Genomic DNA, 26,041 nt, shown 5'->3' with positions numbered 1-26,041 from the left:
TCACATTCCTGGTGGCAGGAGCAGCCAGCCACCAGTCAGCTTTGATGTTCCCTCTTGCCTTCCTATTCTGTCAGTAAGAAACAGACTTAACTCATCTGCCTTTCTGCAGGGTCAGTGACGATCGTATCAGACAGTTGGATAGGACACAAGGCAATGGACACAGACTGGAACACGTGAAATCCCATCTAAATGAACTCGCAGGGTAGTTGAACACTGACACAGGTTGCCCAGAGTCTTCATCCTTGGAGATATTCAAAACCTGACTGGACACTGGCTTGAGGAATTTGCTGAGCAACTTGCTCAAAGAAACTTACTTTCAGCAGGGCAGTTGGACATAGATGATCTCCAAAGGTCCCTGCCAAATTCAACTTTTAGTGATTCTGTAACTTTTGAAAACCTTTTTCTGGTGCATGAATGATAGGAGGGGTGCAATGTCAACCATCCATAGAGTGCTTCATAGATAATAGCTAATTAACGTTTTCATTTCATCACTCATTCCTCTTCTTCTCAACAGCAACTAAGGGAAATTATGCAGATAGGAAACTAGAACAAAGGATTGAATTGTCTAGCAAGTTATTATCATAGCCAGGTATGTGGTTTACCAGAAGGAGCAGAAGAGTCACAAGGAAAAACCTTGCTTCCCTCCACTGCCCTGCACAATAGTCCATATCTCACTCCAGCCATGCTCCTGGTGTGTTGATCCCATCTCTCTTTGGCTGCACCCCCCCCTCCACAGGAAGGAGATCTTGGGCAGTTGCCGGAGAGCAGCACTGTTAACATAGAATTGCCCAGGTTGAGCTGTCCACCACTGATCCTCTCTGAACAATTGATGAAGTTTGGGTGCATTCCTTTTCTGTTAAATGAACTATGGTAAGGCTGATGAGAGGAGCTCTTCCATTCTCATTGGGAATATATCTGCTTGATTAAAGGAAGGAATGAGAAGTTTATTTCCTAGCATCTGATTTTGTTTCTGAAAAGAATTGCATTCCCCCTTTTAACTGTAGGGCAAATATTCCTAAAATTATTGGGCAAAGAGAAAGATATAAGTTAAAAAACTTCTGTCACTTCAATGTATAATATATGTCAGATATGCTTACCAGCATACTACCTATTAACATTTCTTAAGGAGTACTCCTGTACAACTTAAAACACCTGAAGTATCAAAGTACCTAATTGAAGTCTAAGACATTAATGTGCACAAAGCTAGTTGGCTTTATGAATTCAAGCCTGTATCAAGATCTGAAGTAGAATTCTTTGGCCTGTGTTTTGGCAGATGTTTGAATAGATTATTTTAATAGTTCACTCTAGTCTGAAATATATCCACCTGAAAGTCTTATCTCTAGCCATGGGTTAAACCAAAATCCCACAGACCTTTCTCTTTCACTTGTCTAAAACTTCACATCCTTTATCATCGACATTAGCTTCACAGCTGTATGCAATAATTCACATTTGATTTAATGAACACAAAAAATTGCTAGCTAGTGATTCAAGAACTGGCTTTTTTTTTTCCCCAGCTTTTACGTTTTTATCTGAGCAGTAACAGATTTTGTAACATAGAAGAATCTTCTCTGTAAATTTATACTTTTCTGAGGAAATCAGTTAATTTCAGTAGTTCAGAATGAAGTTGTGAGAGGAGTTTTCCAAGCCTAATACAGAGCCTGCAACAGTCAGTTACACAGTCTACCTGAATATGAGACCGTAGCTTTGAGGATAGTACCCAAAGGTTACAAAATCTGATTACTAAGCAATACTAAATGCCCCCTTTTGTTGACAGTCTGACAGATGCGATACAAAGAAAAAGATGAACTACACATAGCAAAGCAGGAATTATTTAAGGTTGTTTGGAAACTGTTAGAATACCATGTAGACACTTGCCTGAGACTTGCCACAGCTGTACCAGGCTCTATCGCCTAATTCAGGGCTTCAGTTTCCAAATGTGTTGATGTAACCCTGCACTGAGCTCCGAAAGCAAAGCTAAACTTTGCTAACATATTCAGTACATCCAGTTAACAAAAATGAGAAATAACAAAGATTTGCAACAGCTCGATAGTTAAAACTATCCATGTATGCATGTATGAAATAAAAAATTCTTATAAACCCACAGCTCTTAATGAGACCTGGACTTAATCAGTGCAATCCTGATTGAAAACTGACTTCAGACAAATAATAATAGTAATAGACATGTGGTTTGAAAATGCATGCTTTTGACATTAAAAGATAGAATGAGAGTCTAATTCAGCTGAGATGTTTGTGTTTCTAGACTTACTCATTCAAATTACCATCAGCATTTGTTTCCTTCTACGCAGAATGATATGGGAGGCCAGAGAATGCTCGTGAATAAATGGAGCACTTTCCTCAAAACCAGGCTCATTTGTGCTGTGCCTGGGAGAAATGGAATTGATACACATTTTGATGAATTAGGTAAATATCCTAGACTGCAACAAACTTAAAACCATCATATAAAACATATACTTTTATGATAACACATCTTACTGTCAAATATTGTATTTGTATTCATTAACAGGGAGTGGTTTGTTTTTTCGCTTCCAGTGTATATGAAGTCCTATACATATGGAGTTGACTATCATCAATTATGCCTTTACTTATTTCATTGTTTTTCAAGATTGCTTTAAAATCTGCATAAAATTAAATAGCATGTATGAGTAAAATAAAATTACACTTCTAACAAACAATGAAGATTCTTTTTTTGGGACTGAGAAAAGTAGTTTACTACCAATAAAATTGCTTTTAAATTTTACAGAGGATGTGTTTTTGCTGCAAACTCGTGATAACAAAAATCCAGTGATATTTGGCCTCTTCAACACTACAAGGTAAACAACTAGAAGAAATAACAGCAGCAGTAGAGGAATGTTTGAACAGCCTATTGAAGAGATAGAAGCTACATGATAAATAACCCTTAAGAAATATATAGTAAACAGTTTAATCCCTGTTCTATTCACAGTGGGCTTCTTTGTTAATGTAAAAACTGCTCTGTGACACTCGAGGGCTTGAAGTCTCTTTCAGTGATCCAGTCTATCTGGATCATAAATTAATTAAATGTTTCTCTGCTTGAAAACTGCCTAGTGTCAAAGTATGGGCTCTCCTGCATGCTTAGAAGAGGAGCCTATCAGAGCCACCTCTCTTCCTTTAAGAGCTCCACTGTAATTCAGGTTTAAGTGGATAGCAGCTTAAATTCCTACTAACTTCTCAGTGAAGCCTAAAACACCAGATGTGACGTTCCTGGTGGCCTCCTTTTCCACTGCAGCCTCGTTCAGGTGCAAGCACACAGTACCTGTTCCTTGGACATCCAATTGTTACTTTAGGATGTAATTGATAGAGAAGAGTAGCTGTTCTTTTGCCACTATTTCACCCTCCTGAATTATTTTTTTGGAATAAAGCAAGGCAGATCTGGTTCTCTAGGGTTACAGGAACCTAGGATTTCCTGCTGGCTTCCTATGCCAGTAGAGAAAGGTGGGCACCTAGTTAAAATTATCGGGATCACCTTCTGGAGTCTTCAGAGATAATTTTATTATAGAAAGCACTGATGCTTCCTTAAAAAAATAATGAACTGCTTCTCCAGAACTAAGTGAAAGATGGGGAGGAACTCTATCAGGGAGTATAGTGATAGAATGAGGGGTAACAGTTTTAAAATGAAAGAGGGTAGATTTAGATTAAAGATGGTGGTGAGACAGTGTTCAGTTGCCCAGAGAAGCTGTGGCTGCCCCCTCCCTGGCAGCGTTCAAGGCCAGGTTGGACGGGGCTTTGAGCAACCTGGGCTAGTGGAAGGTGTCCCTGCCCATGGCAGGAGGGTTGGAACTAGATGATCTTTAAGGTCCCTTCCAACCCAAACCATTCTGTTCTATGAATAAAATTTGAAAGTAAAAAAGATACTATTATGTGGTTTGGTCTACATAGAGTGATCCTGATGATCTAACCAATCACAACCAACATTCCCACTCAATATATTATACAAAGACTCCTGTTCATTTCAGTCAGCATTGGATGAGTCTCACCTTTCCAAAGTAATAAAAAAAAAAAAAAAATAAATCTTAGCGAAGAAAAATGGTTAGCTGTTTAAGTTACTAATCAAAGATATATAAGACCTGAGTTCAGTTCACTGCACTTCCTCTGTGTTTATAAACAAGCCTGTGTTCACTATCTTTAAATTTTGGAATAACAACAGGGAGCTTCCTCAGAGAAATGTTATAAATATAAATACATTAAAAGCTTTGTAAAGAACACTGGACACAACAGTTGTAAGAAAAGCATACAGGAAACAATAAGTAGCTTTTTCTCCCTCAATACTGTTGAAATGTGACTTATTTTTAATTGCACAATCATACCAGTACTATATATACATAATGTAACATATTAACATTGTTAAATGTATTTAACAATGTATTTGAATTTTACTTCATAGCAATATTTTTAGAGGATATGCTATATGTGTTTACCACATGGCAAGTGTCCGAGCAGCTTTCAATGGACCATATGCTCATAAAGAAGGACCTGAATACCACTGGGCTCTGTATGAAGGAAAAGTACCTTATCCTAGACCTGGTTCAGTAAGTACAATCTATTTTCCTTTGCTTTGCTATGTACATGAATTTGAGAAGAAAAAAGAGTGCTGCTAATGTACAAATCTTCCTGACTGTACAAGCCATATCTATTTATTTGAATATATACATACGCTAACATTTCTGGAAAAGTGTGGAATGGCTCAACAATAAATTTAATCAAGTAGTGGAACCATACATTTCCCAAAAGAAAATAGTGAAATTAATCATATAACATATTTCAAAATCCTGTTGGGACTTGAATTTAACAACCTTGTGTTAAGGTCCTAAGGTCCCAAAGTTAGGACCCCAAGCAGTAGAAGGGGTAGAAGGTGTCTCAGATGCTGTGTTCAGAAGCAGTAAGTGCATTACCTAGGAAGGCACCTCACTTTCTACTGAGCCTAGAATAACTATTCTTCTAAATCTGGCTGCTGACATATCTTCTTTTCAGCTGAACCTCAATAACTTTAATCTAATTGCCAAAGAATAAATGAAAAATCACATTTTTTTTAAGTGCATTGAATAAACGGTGAGGTTTTTTTCTGATGGAACTTTCTGGAGATCAAATTGTCCCTACTGACTTGCCATGAGAAAATAAAGCTAAAACATGTACCTATATTTACATTTTAAAAAGTATGTAAGATGCAATATTTTCCAATATAAATAAGATTATTACTGGAAAAAGCAAGTCTTTACCAGGCAGGTCACTTTTCTTCTATTGTCCACTAAACAAAGGCATTTTAAAAGTACTGAAGGAAGAAGAATTATGAGATGATCCACTGTTTCAAGATCAGGTGGTTCTGATTCCTTTTTTACATCTCTTTTTCAAAAAGGATCAAATTTTTCTAACTTAGATCAGAGCACAGATTAGAAATGAGACATTGGTGTTACCAAAAGTAATTAATCAGAATAAACAGGTTTGTAGTTTAGGAGTAAATTCTCCATCACCTGAGGTCCTTCTCTCAAGGCTGGTTCGTTCTAGCAGCAATGGTCTAGCATCCTCACTATTTACTGGTTTACTTTCAGACACCACAGAGTGAGATTTTATTACCTTCAAATCAAGTTCCTGAGTTTATTAACATTCTTGTTCTGTACCCTTTACAAAGAATGCAGAAATATTAAAGCAATGTTGCAAAGAACCAAACTGAGAGCAAAATCACTCATTCTTTTTTGCTAATTTATATACAAGTTTCTTCACAAACCTCTTTCTTCCCCCCCCCCCCCCCCAATGGACATTAAGTGAAGAAAAGAAACAAGACATATTTTGAAAATACAATTAATCTAAAAACTATTGTAGCATACTCTGCAACTATACTGGTGCTGTCATGTAGACAGTTGTATCTGCCTAGCACTTAAATCTTTCATTTGGAAAATAGAAATTCTGGATTAAATCACAAGTTCATTACTTAGAGACAGGCAATTAATTTCTGCAATGAATTCCTATTTCTGTGTTGATTTCTCAAAGGCATCACAAATAATCTTCATCTCACACCCTTTTCCTGTTTCTCTTCAGGTGTTTCTGGAGTTCGTAGCTCTGTAGTACCTTAGCCCTGGAGTCTCACATTCCAGCTCGGGGAGGGGGGAGGAGATTCCAGCAGGCAATGCCAGGCCAGCCTAGAGAAGCTTCACATCCAGGATTTTTTCTTTGTCCTGTACCTTCTGGGAACAGAACTAACCCACCCATGACAGCTGTCATCTGTTGCAAAGCTGCTTTTATTTACATTCACTGAAGGTCTACCCCTTATCATGTCAGCATTGTGCAGATTTTTGACTCTGTGAGATGCAAAGACATTTCTAATAGCTGTTTGTCTAACACCCCCTACCCCCCCACTCAGTTTTCAGACCACCTCTTTATCTTCTCACAGGCTAGGGACTCTCTCTCTTGAGCTTAACAGTGGGATAAGCAGCTGTTGGAGCATTACTTTCAGTGTTGTTTTTCCTTTGCTAGCTGAATCAATATTCTCTTTTATACTAAGAGCAATCATTTGCAGAAATAAACACTGCATACAATTAATTTATCACTGGATCACAGGAATGAGAGGTGAAAAGGCCTATTAGTTTATCTAGTCCGTGCCAGCACAGCCTTTCTCCCTGTAGTATGAATCCGAATTCATGTCCTCTCTCATTTTAAATTAATGTTTTTCTCTGCTTCTCTTGGGGTTAGAGACAGAAGTCAGAATGCAGGACTGGATGCTCCAAAAAAGAGATTATCTAGAATTTAAACATTATGAATATGATTTGACCATCTTGGCCAATAAGCTACCACCGTAGCAGTGTTGACATCAATACCAAATGTTTTTTTGTTTGTTTGATGTAGATAAAAGTCATTGGTATTGATTCAGGATAGAGAATCGGATAAATTATCACATTTTGAGCAAAATGGTTGAATTCAAAGGAATTATTGGTTTTCTGCTTGACATTTTGTATAGCAAATTTACAGTTTCTTCAGTTTTACCAAATAATGAGACAGTACCATGCATGGTCCAAGTTCTTAAGTTGTATTCATGTTTTCATTTCCAGGCAGTAGAACACCTCACATCTGTTATTCAGACTAACGTGAAACACAGGCATGAATTCAGTATTAATGACTACAGTCATTACATTGATATCTCCTAGCACTGTAGATTAGATAGTGGTTTTCTGTCAAGAAGGAGAGAACACTGAGCCAACACTTCAGCAAAGCTGACAATGATTTACAGAAAGGCTTCCCTAAGTTAAACTCACCTTCGATGCTTCTCTGCTTTGGCTCTGAATGGCCACATTTTGGTCAGACTGGATTGTAACCTCCCCAACAGGCAAGGCATAGGAGCTGAAACAGGTATAAAAGAAGAGTGCAAATGATTTCCCCAAAGTCATGGAACAAGTCTGTTGAGGAACTGGGCCTTTCCTGGGTGTTAATCAATTTAGTCATGTTTGTCTCTAAATTGTAGAGCACATCAGAGGCCGAAGTAGCTGGCTCTACCAGCTAACATAGGATTAATCAGTTCATTTTTGACTGTTTATTTAGGGCACAGTTTAGAGGTCTTTTCAACGCTTTTCCAGTAGCATGAAGAGAAAGCATGTCTCAGGCTATAGCCCACAGTGTTAGGTTTCATGCTCCAAAGAAAAGGTCAGCATATTGGTAAACTGAATCCCAACACCTTTCCATTACAGGACTGACAGTGACAAGAGGCCAGAAGTAGCTTACTATTAGGCATCTCTTACAGTCAGCACTCTTTGATCTTAGCTATTGAATGGTAAAGATGGAGTCTATAAGTAATGAGAGTAGAGCTCTAAGCTAAATAAACAGAAAACCACTAAGACTCACACAGGTTCTGACAGACTGCAATCCGCTGCTCTCTACAGTCTGCCTGAAGCACTGCTTCTGCATAATCTCTGCTCTTGTTTTGCTGATTCTTTTAGTGCATTTAGACAGTGATGCTTCTGGGAATGACATCAGTTACCCCAAAAATGGTGTTGATAGACTTCAGAGATGGCTGCATCTGCTGTTTCCTTTTTAGACTACTTGATTTTATTTAATTAAAAATGATTAGCCTGCGAAGGATTATTTTTATTAAATCTCTGCAGGACTAGAACTTTGTAAAAGAAACCTGGCAATGCCTATTCACTTGATATGCTGTGCAGTGCATAGAAAGCAGAAGCTTAGCATGTCTTCATGCTCCAACTCTGTCCCTTTATTGCAAACAGCCAGTGAAATTCCACCACTAGGTTGATTAGACAATTACTTTAAAGTCAACACTGAACAAATACTTTCCTGTAGCTAAGCCCAACAAGTGGAAACAAACATTGCCCCATTTGACAAGTGCAGGAGTTTGTTATTGTCAATTACAGCTGACCACAAGTTTAAAATTACTGTTTCCACAAAACATAAAGAGTATTTTATTTCATTTTATTGATTGAAAAATCCAATTTAAATAGGGAAAGGCTGCTACTGTGGCTTTGCTTGAAATGCTTCTTAAAACCACACTATCTTATGAATATTTGGAGAAAGTAAATGGCTGCCGAGATATTTCCAGCTTGATCATAAATGGTTTCAATTAGACATCATGAAGCAAATTGGAAACGTAGAATCTATGTTAGGTTAGGGAACACTATATCCTTCACAAAGCATCCTAAAATTAACTTCTCTGTTTAACGCATTAAATTATCCCTAATTGCACATTTGACCGAAGGAGCAAGCCTCTTTTAATCAATCACTGACATAAAGTCTATTTGCTTTGCAAAACAGTAGATTGATCGATGCAAACATTGGTATTTCAAGCTAAACTGTGATACCTAATACTGTCATTGTAAGTTAGGAATTAGAATCAAATGTAATACTGTTAGAATGCCTGAGATCAAGAATTACTGTTGCTGCTGGCATAATTTTAAAGTGTGCTCAGACTCTTATGTTAATACATTTTACAATCAAAAGTAATAAGACTAGGGATTGATTTCAAGCCTTCATATTCTGCTGACTTTACATGGTTGTGTCTCTACTGGAATAGGAAACCCCTTCTCCTGACTACGTTAGTGGCCATTTTGGTTACATCTTCAATATGAATTTGGGGAAGACAAAAGCACTATGTTTGTTTGTTTGTTTGTTTTCCAAATCTGTCACTATTTATTCTGCTCTTAGTATGCCAGGAGCTCCCTCTTTCTGAACATGACAATGTCAAGGCTCTCTTTCTTGGTTTCTCATGATTAATAATCCACACTTGCATAGGGTTCACTGTCCCAGTTCCTACTGTGGTCTTCTGTGCTTGTTTTTATGCCAGATTTTCTATAGACTTGTCATTATCCCTGAAAATAAGACCTGTCTCTGACAATTTATTTGCTAAACTATGATAATCTCTGTTTCGTGTTTTCGCAGTGTGCCAGCAAGGTGAATGGTGGTCTTTACACTACCACTAAAGACTATCCTGATGATGCTGTCCATTTTGCCAGGAGTCATCCACTGATGTATCAGCCCATCAAGCCTGTTCATAAGAGACCAATACTAGTTAAAACAGATGGAAAGTACAATCTTAAACAAATAGCAGTGGACAGAGTGGAAGCCGAAGATGGGCAATATGATGTCTTGTTCATTGGCACGGGTAAATAACAGAAATCAAGGAAGATGATTTAATAGGTGTTTTTTTACCTCAAGAATGAATGAAATTAAGTTGTGTGTAGTCCAAAAATAAAACATCGATACAACATTGCTTTTTAATGATCATTCTGTGCATGACTGTGCCAGTCTTCACCTTACAGAGGAGCTTAGTCATTCTGGACATGTGCTTCACTGTGCTGATAACATCATATAGAAAAATAATGGTAGGGAAACATATAAATACTAGGAAGAGAAACTTAAATATAGGATGTCATTTTTTTTTCTCTCTCTCTCCTAAAAATAACCTTAAATAAAATTCCTGAACAGCTGGCCTGATTTTTAAAACTTCAAAACACAATCATGTATCTGAGCATAGTTCTGAGTTGAAAGCTAGAGACCTCAGAGAAACAAAGGTGGTATGATTTTCAAAAATACAAGTTCAAGTTACTGGCTCTATTCCTGGTTTATTTTCCACAATTCTTGATACAACAAGATAGAAAGAAATTACCAGTTTCCAGCTTTGGGTTACAGGAGGAAGAAAGGAGGAAATACCCAAGTTTCTTAAAAATAAAACTGTTAGAAGTTTTCTGCCAAGTTTTCCTGTCTTTTTTTGTGCCATTTTCATAAGATACAGAGAGCTTGTTTAAAGAGAATTTTAAAACATTTACCAAACAAACATGATTAAGGTAAAACATATCATAGACCTGCCCTAACTCTAAGCAACCACAGAAGAAACCACATTGTAATGGTATTTGAAAAATAAGAAAACTTAAGAAAATAAGAGGAAAGCCTGGAACTAGACAAGACTTTAGTTACATCTAATTTATCTGGAAAAAATCCAGGGAGTCACACATTCACGTTTTATCAATGTAACAACAGGAATTGCATCACAAATCATTTTGACCATTTTGTTTGGGAAAGCAGCTACAGTGAATTATTTTTTACTAATGAAATTCCTCTGATAAGAACATTTCAGTGTTGAGAACATTCAAAAGAAACATTTTTGTAGAATAGCAAAACTTACTTATATTAGTGCTCTTTTCTAAGCTTTTAAATGGCCTGGGTATTGTCTCAGTATTAGACCTAGTGTGGCCTATAAATGTTGTGCCATGAGTCACTTATATCTGTACAGCAGATTTTATAATCGTGTCTAGATTTTTCATAGTTTCCACTTGCATTTAGGATTGAGATATTGTATCAAATACTCTTGTACACAAGTCCTCTGTTCAGCAAAGTTAAATCCAAGGGGAATTAAGTGTGTACTTTAGATGTGCTAGACTGGCACCCAACAGCTGCTTAGTCTTCTCAAGATGTCTAATCTCAGGTGACAAGAAATTCCAGCATAGGAATTTGGGCTTTAGAAACTCTAAAATGAACTCTGCAATTTCTGCTCTGGCAAAGCTCCCACCAAAAACCTCACTGCTTTTCTTGGCAATATAATGTTAGAAAGGGTTAATATTTTTTTTATCTGAGTCCAACACCTGCTGTGTAACATAAGTAAACAGAGTCTTACAGGCAAGCAGAAGATTCCTTAGGGTAGCAGTGCAGGTCAGAAAGGTTCATCAAAGGCGAAGTCTGAACATCAAGGTTAACTTTCACATGTCTGTCAGCATGATTTGAAGAAGGACTTACCTATGAAAATCAGAGTTCAGAATGCAATATCTTTTTACTGTTCTGTCACAAAATGGATGCCTTTGATTACATATTCTCTTTGAGAAGTGGAGTATGACCCCAGTTTAATGGTTCCTCTTTATGTTTGCCCCTTTGATCTTTTTCTGAACATTTTTCCCAGTGCTTGTCTGCTTAATATTTCCCCTGTAAATCAAAGGTGACTGAAAGTAACAGAAGAAAGGAAGTGATATTTGCCATTGTTGATGACAGATTTTCAGATTAAGGAAAGCAAGACTATTCTAATAATAGTCAGCACAACAAAGCTGAAGTGGTGGAAGACCAGATGCTATTTGCATGTTTTAATTTCCTGCAAGAGTTGTAATGACAGAGAGGGTGATAAATCTAAACTCCAGTGTGCCTTAGAATTTTTGAATGTGCAGCTTCTTTTGGTTCATCTTCTTTTGATTAACACCTTCAGTTCAACATCAGTTCAATGTTTCCCTAGAGGAGGGCAAGAACTTCGGACAATGAAGCCCTGAAGGTTTTTCTACTCTTGCCTGGAGGAATGAAGCTCCTGCCAGCAATTAAGGATAGTTAGTAGTTTCCTAAGTAGTGTAAACACTCAGACACTATAATTAAAGCTACTTTACACTCCCTTGCCTTGATGGACTCAACTCCTGCCTACACTAATTTCTTTTTCCAAAATATGATTACCTTCTTTGATACTTTTGCAGCTCACTAAGGGGTTATGACCCAGAGTTTGGAAAATACAAGTCAATTAATCATATAGCTCAGAGATGTCTCAGCTGACTCTTATTTGCCAGGAACAGATTATCATATGTGTTTATTTTCTAAGAGTAAGAATCCTCATCAATAACAGCAATATTCAACTACTTGTACATATTTATAAATTTCGCTCCATTATCAGTTTGAAGAAGTCATTTAATGTACTTGAAGGCCATATAAATATTTCCACCAATTATAACCTTCAGTTTTGTTTTGTTTTTTTCTTTTAAAATTTATTCCCAGATAACGGAATTGTGCTGAAAGTCATTACAATTTACAATCAAGAGACAGAATCGATGGAAGAAGTGATTCTTGAAGAGCTGCAAGTATTCAAGGTGAACTGTGCTGTATATGATACATATACACAAGTCTTGAATTTTCTGCAGAGTTAAAATGTCTAAAAAAATCTGATAGTCAAATATATAATAGTCGTGTACAAGAAATTTTCTAATGATCTAGTTATTTTATGACAGGAACTCTTCATTTTCAACTTTAGTTTTTCTTAGGTGGAATTATAGCCCAAGTACTGAAGCATGTTGCAGCAAACCAGAACTAATGTCTTTCTGTTTACGTGCTTGGAGATTGCAGTGTGACTTTCAATTAGAAACTTGCTGCATTTTATTTAATTTTCTCTCATGTCTAATTAAGTGTTTAAAGAGTATAACTACATACACAAAAATGTGCCTACTACAGTCTTAGAAGCTTAAATGAGGTCCAGATAAAAAAAGCCCAATCCTCAGAAAAAGTGAATCAGTTAATCTGTCTGTACAGTGGTCAAACCTGAGTCGTAGTGAGACAAAATTCCATTCTGCTTAACCCACAGGTAAAGCTCGGTATTTGGTATGTGGCAAAGTTAATATAATGACATTCTCTTAGTGAGTATTCACATCATGTCATATTAACCACATAAAGTAGAAGACTAAACTATTTGCAGCCCTAGGGAAAATCTAACATCCAGATTTAGAGATTTAAATCTGGTACCTGAATTTAGGCAGTGTAACTATTGACTTGTCGCTTGGGGAGGAAATCACAGAAATTGCCCTCTTGATAAAGCTGGTTTTCAATAGACCTATTAGGGAGTATGTTTTGTCATTGCTCCAGGAAATCTGAACAGAGGGCAGAGAGGACAACGGTAAAAGAAGGAATTTCTGCTATTTTTATCTTATCTTCAATGAATGTTTTGTTATAAAGAACACTTCACTTATCACTCTCAAGTAGGACAAAAGGGATTCAATGGTGGCAAGAGCTAATGTCATGTTTGACAGGGAAATTGTAGTGTTCCTGTGGCTCCGATAATCCTGAATTAAGTGTTGGTTGGTTGTTTTTAAATAAACTCTTTTAAAGCAGTACTTCTAAAAGACACAATTTCCTCACATCTTTCTCTAGCATCAGAAGTATAAGAAAGTCAAAATATCTAGCAAATCTGAATATAATTAGTAAACATCAACAGTATTTTACCTTATTTATTGTCATAGCAAGAATTTTTTTTTTCTAAGCAAGTAAGTATTTCCTATTTTCTAGGTGCCAGTTCCTATTCTTTCTATGGAAATCTCTTCAAAAAGGGTAAGTACATGACAAGTTTGAAATTTAAAGATTGTGACTTAAATGTAACGAAGCTATAAACTATACAGAGATAGATAGATGCATAGATAGACAGATGGATGTACCTCATCCATAATGAGATTTATGGTTATATGCTCTGTTTCTTTATAAAGCATTTATGTTTTTCAATTCTAATGTTAAATCTCCTTAGTTCACACTATCATTCATATCCAGGCAAGTAAAAACCAATCTGTTTCTTGTGTTAGTGGCATACAGACAGACCAGCCCCATGGGGATATCAGTGCAAAAAGAGCTTTGCTGGCTCTCCCACATATTCAGTTGCCCATGAAAGGCAGGGCTGTTTGGATCTGACTCCCTTTCGAGTTTCTGTTAGTTTCTGCTAATATAAACACCCAATTTATTGCTCTTGTAGGTAGATTTTCATATGTGCCATATCATAGATATCCATACCATATCACCATAGCATCTCAGGTTGGAGCCATTATTAGCATCCCAGGATAGTTGTATCTTAATATATCTTAGACATCTGACGCAATATAGGTGCCCATAAATATAGTGAAACACAAGTAACAAAGAATGAAAAGTGCACTAATAGATGTGAGTGTGCCCCAAAAGGTTATTTTAGTCTTGGTGTCCAATCCACTTACATTATTTCTGCAGGTAATGCAGAAAGACACACTCCTCTGATGGTGTTTCAGAGGAAAATCTTAGGTGTAAGTATTCTGAATTATTTCCTGGATCAAAATATTTTTTTCCCATGGACTGTGAAAACAGCTCTGGATTGTCTGATACTACACCTAAGTGATAATTTGGAGAAAGACTTCAGTGTCCTTTCAGATATTTGCTTTACCTTTAGCTCTCAGTGAAGTGTCATAGTAAAAGAGAAGAATAGGAAGGAGATACTGTATAAAAAGTGAAGTAGTCCTCCTCCATTGCATCCAACTTCCAAGAGGACTCCTAACTCTACTAATTCAAGAAGTATCTGTAAAATGTAGAGGGAATTGTAAAAAAGCTGCTAAAGAAATCCAGCAGTTGAAAAACAAACTTTCTTGTGGGATGTAAAAGTAGCTTAATATTTTCAAGATATGAGAGAAAAGACAGAGAGAACAGCATAGCCAAATATAAACTTTTACCCAGCTGAGTGACTTTTTAGTGCACGTGTATAGCGATTCACAGACACTGATGGCAAAGCAATATCAAGATTAAATAACCAAGTTTGGCTTGTTGAATGTAGATAAATGTAGATACGATGCAGTTTTCTGGGACTGAGGACAATTAAATCTTGGAATATGTGTTAGGGATGGGGTTGGCACGAAGTAATTTTGTCTTTAAAATGAGATCTGTAAGCAGAAGTGTAACTTAGTTGAGTTTATGTGAAAAAATTTACCAAAACACTCAAACATTTTGGCTGGTCTCTTTTGACCTTGGAGTTTGTGAGCCTGTGGAGACGTCCTTGCTAGCTTTGTCTCAATATCCTTGTAACACTAACCAGTCTTCACTAAGTCAATGGTACAATAAAATCTCGTGTTTCAGAACTGAGCTAGTTATCTGCAAAGGCTGGGAAGGAATTTTCTTCTTTGATGTTCGGTTGGCTAGGTATCGATGCTTTTTGCCCTCCTCTGATGAACCAAGACTTAGTGTAGTCTTTACCCTTGTTAAAAGATGAAAGGGAAAAATACCATCTCATATGTCTTATTGAAAGTGTTGTTCGTGTCTTCAGGGACAATCAGACTGCAGTCTTTGCAGACAAGAAAGAATTCCCCTCAAACAAGGATCCTAGGTTTCTTCTTCATTCCAGTTAGCAGGTTGAGTTCCTGCTACTATCATCTGGTTTATCTCAGCTGAAAAAGTCTTCAAGCATTGCTTTGACCAGCCTCTCCTAGTCTTTTCACTTGGCATTTCTAAGAGTAAAATTTTTGTGACCTAAACAGATCTAGGAGGTGTAATTAGGAGCAAAAATGAACTATCTGGATTAAATGTCTTGTTCTGTGATAGGCAAACCAGACTAAATGAGATGCCTGATTTTCCAGCTTTAAGAATTTTTAAAAAACAGATTTTGAAAGTTTGGTCCAAAAGTGGGAATTATGGACTAAGTTTGCACATTAGGATAAGCACAGTTTAAGTGTTCATTAGGAGTAGGAGTCCTTTTTCTGACAAGTAAAAGCTTGGATGTGAGCTCTGCATAATCAGTGCCTATTAGAATGCACACTGCATATATCTGTGTTCACTCCATTTACATTCACCAGAAAAGAGATTTTTTATCAAATACCTGTAAATTCAATCTATTATTCTCTTCTGAATTTATTATGCCAGCAACTCATGAATCAAATTGATCATCTCACTTCATTTGAAAAGGACATTTATGAGAACTCAGAAGAATCAAACAGTCCTAACATTAATGCTGAAAAAAACCCAAACAAACCATACAAATAAATATTAGATTGTGACCGGTTAATTTTTGAGGAAGGACTGCACAGCAGAAAAAAAAAAAAAAAATCTATCTACTTTTCATGCACTGAGGGATTACACAAATCATAATACTACTCTGCATATGTATATGTGACCATGTAGCAGGTAGCCACATCAAGAGTTAAATTTACTTGATAACTTTCCTTGAGATTGCTTAAAACTTTTGTTTAAAGTCTTTCATGTCAAGTTTTTTGCAGATCAGTTAGGTGACAGAGAATTTTAAAGAGGGAGGCATTAGGATCTATCTTGAGGAAGAAAAAGAAACTTAAGCCCCTGCCTATTCAAACACAAAGTTTACAAAGCTGAAACTTCAGAAGCCAGGAAATGCCAGAATAAACTTCTTCATTTTAGTTTCTTTATGTTCCTCTGTGCTCATGCAGAAGAGTTCAGCCTGTAATCAGATATTTTCCTACAGAGTAACTCTGCCTCCCTCAGGGCACAGGCTGGATGCGCAACTGGCAAGCAGTGATAAAGCTAACATTTTTTAATAACTACACTGGTAACAGAAGTTTTAGCGGATGTTCTAGGTATTTAATCATACATGGTGTATTTTTTCCAGCAACAGCTCTACGTTGGATCTGAGTCAGTCATAGCCCAAGTGAAGTTCCACCAATGTGACATGTATGGCACTGCCTGCGCGGACTGCTGCCTTGCCCGAGATCCATACTGCGCCTGGGATGGGATCTCCTGCTCCCGGTACTATCCCACAGGAATGCAGGCAAAGAGGTGAGAACTGCTGCTTTCTGTGATATGATTTTGGAAAAATAGCTACTACTACAGAGCTCCTACTACAATACAAAGTACTTCATATCTCCCCTTCATAAAAAAACCTGAGCAGTAAGAAGATATGTCAGCTGCTAATTTATTAGCATAACCTTAGGGGATTGCAAAGGACACAAATTAACAGGATGGGATAAACTGCAGTACCAGGAATATTTTTATGAATGAAAAAAGTCATTGAGTAATTCCTCGCAGTGTTTTAAATGAACTTCAGTTTCCTTATACATCTTTTGGTGTGCAGAGGAAAGATTCTTTACAACATTAGAGACCTATTTTGGTAGCATTATACAGCAAATACATCACACTGCAATAACATATACAGTAGAATTAAAAAAAAAAAAAAAAAAAAGCAAAGTATCTGTGTTAATAGCCAAATACCATCACCAGCCAAAATGAAACTAGAGTATCTGCAAAGGCTAAGGATAGGCTGTCCCATCCCATGCGGTGGGTTACCAGAGGGGTGAATCTTTTAAATTCCCCGAGAGTCTGTGTGCTGGTAGAAGAGCCGGGGCCACAGGGCAGGCAGAGGCACCACAGTGACTCAGAGGAACAATTGTGCTGGTGACTTTATTAACTGACCACTTTAGTAAGCGAATGGAGACAATTTGGCAACAATCAACTGATAACCGTCTGAGAATGAATAAAGGCACTTCGGCAATGAGAGCCATCGATGATCTACAGATTGCAATTCAATTCCTACAAAATTTATACACATTAATATATGTAATAGAGAGAGACCAGAAAGAGGAAAGAGAAAAAGAGAAGGAGGGGATAGGAAAGGGGGATTTCTGTTACAGAGTAGCCAGCGTGGTCCATAGATTGTGGGTCAACAAAGACACATGTGGGGTATTGCCTTTACGTAGCCTTTCCTATGCATGCACAGCTGGTTGTTCCAGAAGGTTCTCGTTTTCTCAGGCTTGTACCTGTGCAGTTAGGCAAGTTCTGTCTCTGGGCAACAACAGGAGGAAGGGGGAGTGAAATGGCCCACTGCCCCACCTCCACAGAGCTCGCACTGCTTCTCCCCCACAGGGCACCCCACTCGAGTTGTTTGAGACATCGTCTTTACAGCTTCTCATTTATGAAGAGTTCATGACATAGGCTTAGGCTTTCTCCAGTGAATTTATAAAGACAGGTTACTCTAGAGGCCAGTTCAAAGCATGAACCTAATTTGGGTACTTTAATTCTTCCCTTGGGCAGACTTCTCCTCTCTATCAGCATTCACTTATTCATGGCTCTTGGACTTCACTCTTTTGTGCAGTAATTTCCCATACACCTGTCCCCTTCCCTCTCAAACCCAGTTTCTCCAGTTCAGCTACACAGATATTTGTTCAAGCATCTAGAACATGCATATTTTAATTCAGACCTTTCCACTAGAATTTGAGTCAGTTTTGCCACTAAAAGAGAGTAATTTCTAAGCTTAGTCAGCAATACTTTGGTAATGAATAGTTCAAATCCTTTCCATGGCTTTTTTATTATTACTGTTTCTGCAAGTATATGCTTATATATTTTAGACTTCAAGGATTAGAATGAATTGAATAACTTCTGGAGACAGTTTTGAACACCAGTGGAGATGATTCAGTCAAAACCAAGTAACAGTATGCCAAATTGATTATTGCTTCTTAAGGAAAAACAATTTTTTTTTTTTTCTTGCCCTGCACACCTTACCTTTTCATGAACCCAGGTGCAGTCAAACAAAGGTACTGCTGACTATAGTCAGGCACAACAGACATTTCTCTGGGTTTTTCTAAAAGATAATGAACAGATCAAGCATTGGGTAACCCAACTTTTTTTGGGTGGGGTACATTGAAACATAAAAATGAGAAACACAGCCAGTGACTCAGCATAATTAAGAATATCTTGGATTTACTACACTAAGGCATAAGTTAAACCAAGTAAGAAATCTGCACCACTTTTGCAAGCAGGGTTGTATATTCTTCTCATGCCTCTTTCAAGCAGACGTAAGGGAGGAAGTGGGATTTGGTTGTCTGCTCAACATGAGAAGAGTCTGGCTAAATTTTTTAGGCCCCAGATTAAGAAAGATGAGCAGATATATAGTGGGTCAGGGAGATTAATTTCCTACAGTATTAGTAGAAATTGGATTACCATAATTATAAAGCATATGGGTTACTCATCTAATGATGTAAAAGTCATTTGGGGAAGGCAGGGGTTAAAAAATTTTCCAGCAGCCTGCTAGGACTGTATCAGCATTTACGTTGTTCTGCAGGTTACTTATTGTCTGAGAAAAGATAAGAGAAACTCATTCGGTCCTGAACTCTGTTGTACATTTTTAGCATATTTCTCACCTAAGACAATTTCCAGAGTAGCAGCCCTTAAGTCCCCTGACACACGCATTTAGCCAGGGTTGAGTGATATGAGCAGCACCCCAGGCACCTTCCTGTGCCTTACCTCCCCAACATTTAGCAGGTCAGTCTCTAAAAGAAGAAAATACTGCTGTTATCACCCTCCTTCTCTTAAGATAAGCACTGCATCAGTGGAGAAGGGATTTGCACTCAATTGAATGTTCTTGAAGTCTGCAAAACTTGTTTTACATATAAGAGTTTGGGGAACAGCCAGCAAGAACTAATAATGTTGAGAGGGATGGATGACATTTGCTTTGTTCACTCTAGCTCATAGCTGAAGCTCAGAGAATTTTAAATTTCTGAGCTTCCACTGTGTGGTACATGGAGACGCAGGGAGAGCTACTCAGGACATGTGTATGGAAGATTTTTTAAGATGCCTCTCACTGGGTTCCAGTCAGAGACCACTGCTGGAAAAGGCAGGTCTCCGTAGACAACATGGAGGTTTCCCGTACCAAGTGACCCTGAGCAGGTAATAACCCTGTCACGGCTGCCTTGCGCTTCACATAGAATTAATGCCATGTCCTGGAGCGTACATGTTTTGATTTGACCTTGTCTCAGGGCCCCATATTTCTGCTCAAGCTGTACCGGGTAGTATAAGTAGCGTGAGTACAAGGGTCATTGGAGAGCACTTGTGCCCCCTGTTCCTGGCAGCCCTCACTTCATCAGGATTTATGGAGCTGTGCCTTACATTACAGTGCACTCGAGCTGGCTTTAGTATCACCTCTATTTGCTCAACGGTGTCCCTCATACAGTACATTTAGGTGGGCTTTTGACTTGTAAGAGCAGCCCTGCTAGTGCAGTAAGAGCACTAGTAAGAGCTCTTTTTAATTCCACTTATACTGGTGGAGGGTTGAACTGAAGCAGGGATGTACAATGTGTCCTCCCCACTTTGATTCAAATTCTCTCTGCTTTAGATCCTAATGCCTTCAGGGTATGACAAGTGTTTAGAGAAACATGAAATAGAAAAACTGTAAATTCAGGCATGTACAGGATATGGAAAGAACTTCAACATAAATACAAAAAACCCTCTGCTTGGCAGCTGGTACTAATGTGTTGAATTTGGAAAGTCTGTATTATAATTCCTTGCAAATGCATAGCTTTAATAGTTAATTTAATATAGGATTTAATTAAGGACAAACAAAAACCAAACCCCAAATCCAATACTGTCATGCTGGTGGTACAACATGCTACAATGCCGTGGTAGTTACAGGTGTATGTCTTCTGCATACTGAAATTCTTAAGATGCTAGATGGAAATTGTATTGCATTAAACTTCTATGAAGTATGCCTGAGAAAGCAGAGAGGTCCAGGACTTAAATAAATGCTTCAGTTTACTAATACCTCTGCAATCTGATTTAGGCTGGTTCAACTTTTATCTAAACAAACACTAAATTCTACAAGTAAGATTCTTTACTGTGCCAGCTCACCATCCAGGCTGAAAAAGGACTGAAGTAATTTTAAAACTTCTTTCAGCTTGGGTAAGTCTGGTAATCTGTGATTACTTCACTAATTTTAAGAAGCTGACAGTCGTCCTCCTGCCTCCTCTCTCTCTGCCCTTTGCTCCAACACTTTGCCTCATCTATCCCTGGGAATTAATAAAGAAACATGAGGATGTTGGTGATGATGATGATGACAACTGTATTGCTTTCTTGCAGATCATTACTACTAAGTTCCTGGAAGCACAGAGTTACAGACTGAAATCTAAATTCATGAGGTTATAGATTACAAAAGACACTTCCATATATACAGTACATTTGCTAGTTGCTGAAAATTGTTCCTTATAATAGTTTATCTCAGGAATTGTGTATTATTCATAGAATTCTGAATGAAATTATTTCTAAGAAAAAATAACAAATACCAGCTTTATGTCAGTATTTGTGAAATAAGTTTATCTCACAGTATCTCCCTCTCTTTCAGCTCCCCTACCCATTTTTCCCTTCTTTTCAGAAAAGTAGCAAGTGAAGGCACTGGTAAAGGTATTCACACACCCAGTCTGCACACTCACAACACTCTTTTTCTTGAATGATTCTAACAACTGGAGAAATATCCTACCTTACAGGACTAGGATTGTTTTAGCTCTACAATGTTCTTCAGGAACTGAAGAATAAATAGTACATGCCTGCTAACCGTACTTTCCTGCTAGATAGGACTGCTGGGCCTGACAGCAGCGGGGTTTTCTTGTTTGTTTTTTTCAAGGCTAATGTTTGTAGTATTTATGTATATTTGTGCAAGATAATGTCTCTTCTGAATAATCTGTACACACAGATATGCAAAGCTGGTGGCAGCATTATTCAGCACTGACACTTTGCAGAGTTATCAGTAATCATGGCTACAGCATCTGTACATTCTTTGAGAACTCCCGGGGCATGATAAAGCCCTGTTGCTATTTCAGATTCTCAGTTTTTGTTTAATAATATGCATGTATTTTTTAGTGCTTCTGCCTAAAAGGCCCAACTGAATGTACAGATTCTCCTGAAACAACAATGGCAAAACATTGGTTCTGATCTGAATACCAGTAAAGCTGTCCTCTTGGTCCACCAGCACCACTGGATCAGAAATCAATACGGGTGACAGAACTCAAAAAATAATCACTGTCTACTGCCAGTTTAGAAATAATGACGAGTAACATCCATTAGCAAGATCTTTAAATAGTTTCTGCAAATTCAATCTGTGCCAAGTAAAAGTTCTGTCTTTTGCGTTCACATTACTGTGGAGAAAAGTATTATTTAAGTAGTAGATGCAAAGAATAGCAAAACGACTCGACTTTGCTTGTTTCTATCATATGATTTACACTGTACACATACCTGCTGTGTAAGATTTGCTGTGTTGCTTATATTTGTGAATCTGTTATGTATGGCATTGGTAACACCGTGTAGAATTACTCTTTAATGCAAATACAGAAAAGGTATAACTAAGTTTCAGGATGTTGGAAATACTACATCTGGCAAGATAAGACATTCCAATAGGCTCTTTCATTTCCCTAGTAAACAATCTTAATTATATTTATTAGGACACTCAGAGAAAAAAATTGCCATATGAAAGAACAATTCTTTTAGGAATGCACCATAAAATTATGGGTTTTGTTATTTTCTGTAAATGTATATGAAAAATCCGAAGCCCAAAACTCACAATAAATTTTCTCTGAAAAGCAATTGCATTATTTCCAGGCCACATCCAGGGCTCCCAGGTTCTGACCACAGTTCTGCCACTAGCTCCCTTTCCACGCATGGGCAAGTCACAAGTCACAAATGTGTCTGTTTCCCTATTGAGAAAAAAGAGCTTAACAACTGTCTGCTACACAGATGTTACAGAATAAAGCATTTGCTCTGTGGTTTGAGTTTCCCAAGTGAAAAAAATAACATGACAGTGAAGGATAAAAGAACTACCATTCACATACATGGCAAATGCTTCCAAACTAAAAAAAAGAAAATGTCCTTGATTTCCAGAGAGAGAGAGAACTCAAAAACAGGCTAAAAGAACCTTTAACTCTTCCTATCACTGAATGTTGCCCAGCTGGTTCAGAGGATCTCGGTTTTAGTATTTATAATGTCAGTCTAGTTGTGTTTAACTGGACATGTAGTTGTGCCTCTCCCTCAGACAAGTGTTTCTAGAGAGAAAACACTTCTTACGACAATACTAAATTTTTAGAAATCAAGATTTATCTTCTTATGTTTTTAATGAATGACACTTTAGCATAAACCCAACAATCTGAAAGCTAAACATGTTATCTCAAACAATTCAATTTTTTCTCCTTCAGACGTTTCCGCAGACAAGATGTTCGACATGGAAATGCAGCGCAGCAGTGCTTTGGCCAGCAGTTCATTGGTAATCTATGCTTTTATAGATTGCTAGCAAATGCCCAGGAGCAGAAAGCACAGACTTTGCCAATAGTATGAGCCAGACCATGATCTCACCTGCATTTTTTTACTGGCATATTCCTATAATAAGTTAATGAGCCCATGTCATGACTTTCATATGATGACAGGTCAGGTGCATCGCATAGCGTTCATGCAGTCCTGCAGCCCTGTCATTCAGTCTAAGGTTTTGGCTAATGCATCTCAAGGGCTTCCAACAGAAACACAATTGAAAAGATTGTGCAGGGATAAGAAACAACAGGGCTGCATCCTGAAACGAATGTGAAATGCTGCCAAAACACAGCCAGAATTGAAGACACTCCATAGCACAGACAAGGGCCATGACATGTCAGAACACAAATGTGTATTTATGAACATTATCAAGATCTGTCCTAAAAAAAGATTACTGGTTGTAATACTGTTATCTGAACCTTAGAAGGTGATGGTTTCAAACACTGGTATTAGGAATGGCAAAACAGACAGAAAACAGTTGCCTGGACATCCTCAGTATTTTTCAGGATAATACCCAATACATTTATGGAAGAAAAACATCAAATATAAAAGGTTCTTTTAGATAGCCAGAGAAAAGATATTTTAGATATTAAATATTAAATACATATTTTACCAGAGAAAGCTTGATAAAAACTGAAGTCCATTGGAGGATATAGTAGATTTTGGAAAAGTATATTCCAATATGAAATAGTAATTATACAGTAAGTTTGAAATACAACAGAGAAACCACAATTATAGGAAATCCTGTATTTTTTAGGGTATAAAACTGTTTCATCTCAATAATATTTCTCACTACTATGGAATAAGATTATTTCATTAATATGGCAATTGGTCTCTTCCAGTGTAACATCTAGCTTATCTCCAGATAACATCTAGCTTATCCTCCAGATGTTTTGTTGGATGGAAAAGCAGAATGGCGTTTTGATAAAATTCATTCACCCTGTTTTTATTAGAAACCTTGGGTCAAAACTATACATTCATTTTACATGTGTATAATATGGATATGTATAATATTTTTAGGGTATTTATAATTTTAAAGATTTCATTCTACAAAAGTCTATGTGCTCTCATTTTTTATCCCTAAAAATATTTAATTATTTACTATATTTAAGCATTTATGGAATCATCCTCTTTCACTGTGTGAAAATTAGATAGATTAACTATTCATAAGAACAAGGCACAAGTAATTAGCAGTGTGAAAGACTGAGATCTGTTTCTCTCTGTATAATCTCAGCTGTATAATCATGGTTTGGTCCATTTATCTTACAGCCAAATCATGTGAGCATCTGAGATGATGGGAAAATTCACTTATCAGGTCATACCTTCACCAGACATTACTCTTCAGTCACTATCTAGTTGGATATGAATTAAACTTCACTCTTAAAATATACCCTGAATACAGAGTGCAACAAGTATTGGCGTTAACACATTTTTCTAACATTTGGTTTCCTTCCAGGTGAAGTCCTGGAGAAGACTGAAGAGCGACTTGTTTATGGAATAGAGTATAACAGCACTCTTCTGGAGTGCACCCCTAGGACCTTACAAGCAAAAGTAATCTGGTTTGTCCAACGAGCACATGAAACTAAGAAGGAAGAGGTAAAAATTCTTACATACTACCCTTTTAACTAAAAGAGCCCACTGTTAGGAATATTACATCTTCAATGAAAGGCCTTTCATCAGTTGCTGAACTGTACATGGGTGTGAGAAAAAATCATTATGTTCATCAGCTCTCTTCAGTTAACAGGCCTGAGAAGTTCATCTGGTGTTTGCATTCAGTATCTTGAACGCAGATGTTAGAAATCTAGTGAAACCTATTTTAAGATCTCAAAACAAAAGAGAATCCAACACTTCTCTTAGTATGTTATTAGAGAGGTGAAAAGTGTACATATTACTCTCAATATTAGTCTAGCTTAACATCTACACACTGTTGCTGCTTCACCTATTACATTACAGAACCTCCTGAAAATGGGTGTTGGTAGATTCTCTGCCTCTCTTACATATATTTCACTGTTATGAAAGTGTTTCATAAGTGTTATTATATTTGTATCTCAATACCTCTCTGATGCACAACAATGTAGCTATCCCCACTTACTATGTGGAAGGACATAGGGAGAAAAGCCTCAGACTACTAAAGGATAACCTAGGCTTTAGTGCAAACATGAGACCCCAGCTAAGCCACAGACATAGATCGCAGAATGGTTTGGGTTGGAAGGGACTTTAAAAATCACTTAGTTCCTACCTCCCTACCACAGGCAGGGACACCTTCCGCTAGACCCATTGCTCAAAGCCCTGTCCAACCTGGTGTTCCAGGGAGGGGACATCCACAACTTCTCTGGGCAACCTGTTCCAGTTTCTCACAGTAAAGAATTTCTTCCTAATATCTAATGTAAATATTCCCTCTTTCAGTTTAAAACCCCTCATCCTGTCACTACACTCCCTGATAAAGAGTTCCACCCCATCTTTTCTTTAGGCTCCCTTTAAGTGCTTCAAGGCTACTATGAGGTTGCCCTGGAGCCTTTTCTCAGGGTGAACAACCCCAACTCTCTCAGCCTGTCCTCATAGGAGAGGTGCTCCAGCCCCCTGATCATCTTCTGGGTCTCCTCTGGACCCACTCAAGCAGGTTCATATTTTTGTTACACTGGGGGCCCCAGAGCTGGGCACAGTACTCCACGTGTAGAGTAGAGGGGGAGAATCACCTCCCTCGACCCACTGGCCATGCTTTTCTTGTTGCATGGTTCATGGGCATGGGTGCAATTGGCACCAGGATGCAGTTGGCTTTCTGGGCTGCAGATGCACTTTGCTGGGTCATGTTGAGCTTCTTGTCAACCAACACCCCCAAGTCCTTCTCCACCGGGCTGCTCTCAATCCACTCATTGCTGAGACTGTATCTGTGCATAGGATTGCCTTGAGCCATGTGCAGGACCCTGCACTTGGCCTTGTTGAACTTCATGAGGATTTCACAGGCCTACCTCTTAAGACT

General features: G+C 37.7%; 1 protein-coding gene across 2 annotated transcripts in view; it reads left to right on the top strand.

Moving 5' to 3' along the window:
* SEMA3E (semaphorin 3E) overlaps window positions 1-26,041 on the top strand; it is a 186,678-nt gene that overhangs the window by 156,629 nt on the left and 4,008 nt on the right. For both annotated transcript variants that reach the window (XM_074901616.1, XM_074901615.1), the window contains exons 8-16: window positions 2,307-2,421; window positions 2,762-2,831; window positions 4,421-4,565; window positions 9,409-9,631; window positions 12,268-12,359; window positions 13,546-13,587; window positions 16,616-16,782; window positions 22,953-23,020; window positions 24,518-24,657. In XM_074901616.1, coding sequence (XP_074757717.1) covers window positions 2,307-2,421; window positions 2,762-2,831; window positions 4,421-4,565; window positions 9,409-9,631; window positions 12,268-12,359; window positions 13,546-13,587; window positions 16,616-16,782; window positions 22,953-23,020; window positions 24,518-24,657 — 1,062 coding nt within the window. The remainder of the gene's footprint in view (window positions 1-2,306; window positions 2,422-2,761; window positions 2,832-4,420; window positions 4,566-9,408; window positions 9,632-12,267; window positions 12,360-13,545; window positions 13,588-16,615; window positions 16,783-22,952; window positions 23,021-24,517; window positions 24,658-26,041) is intronic.

This window comes from Athene noctua, chromosome 3, assembly GCF_965140245.1.
Source record: "Athene noctua chromosome 3, bAthNoc1.hap1.1, whole genome shotgun sequence".
NCBI classification, from domain to species: domain Eukaryota; kingdom Metazoa; phylum Chordata; class Aves; order Strigiformes; family Strigidae; genus Athene; species Athene noctua.
This window is presented reverse-complemented; position numbering and strand designations above follow the sequence as displayed.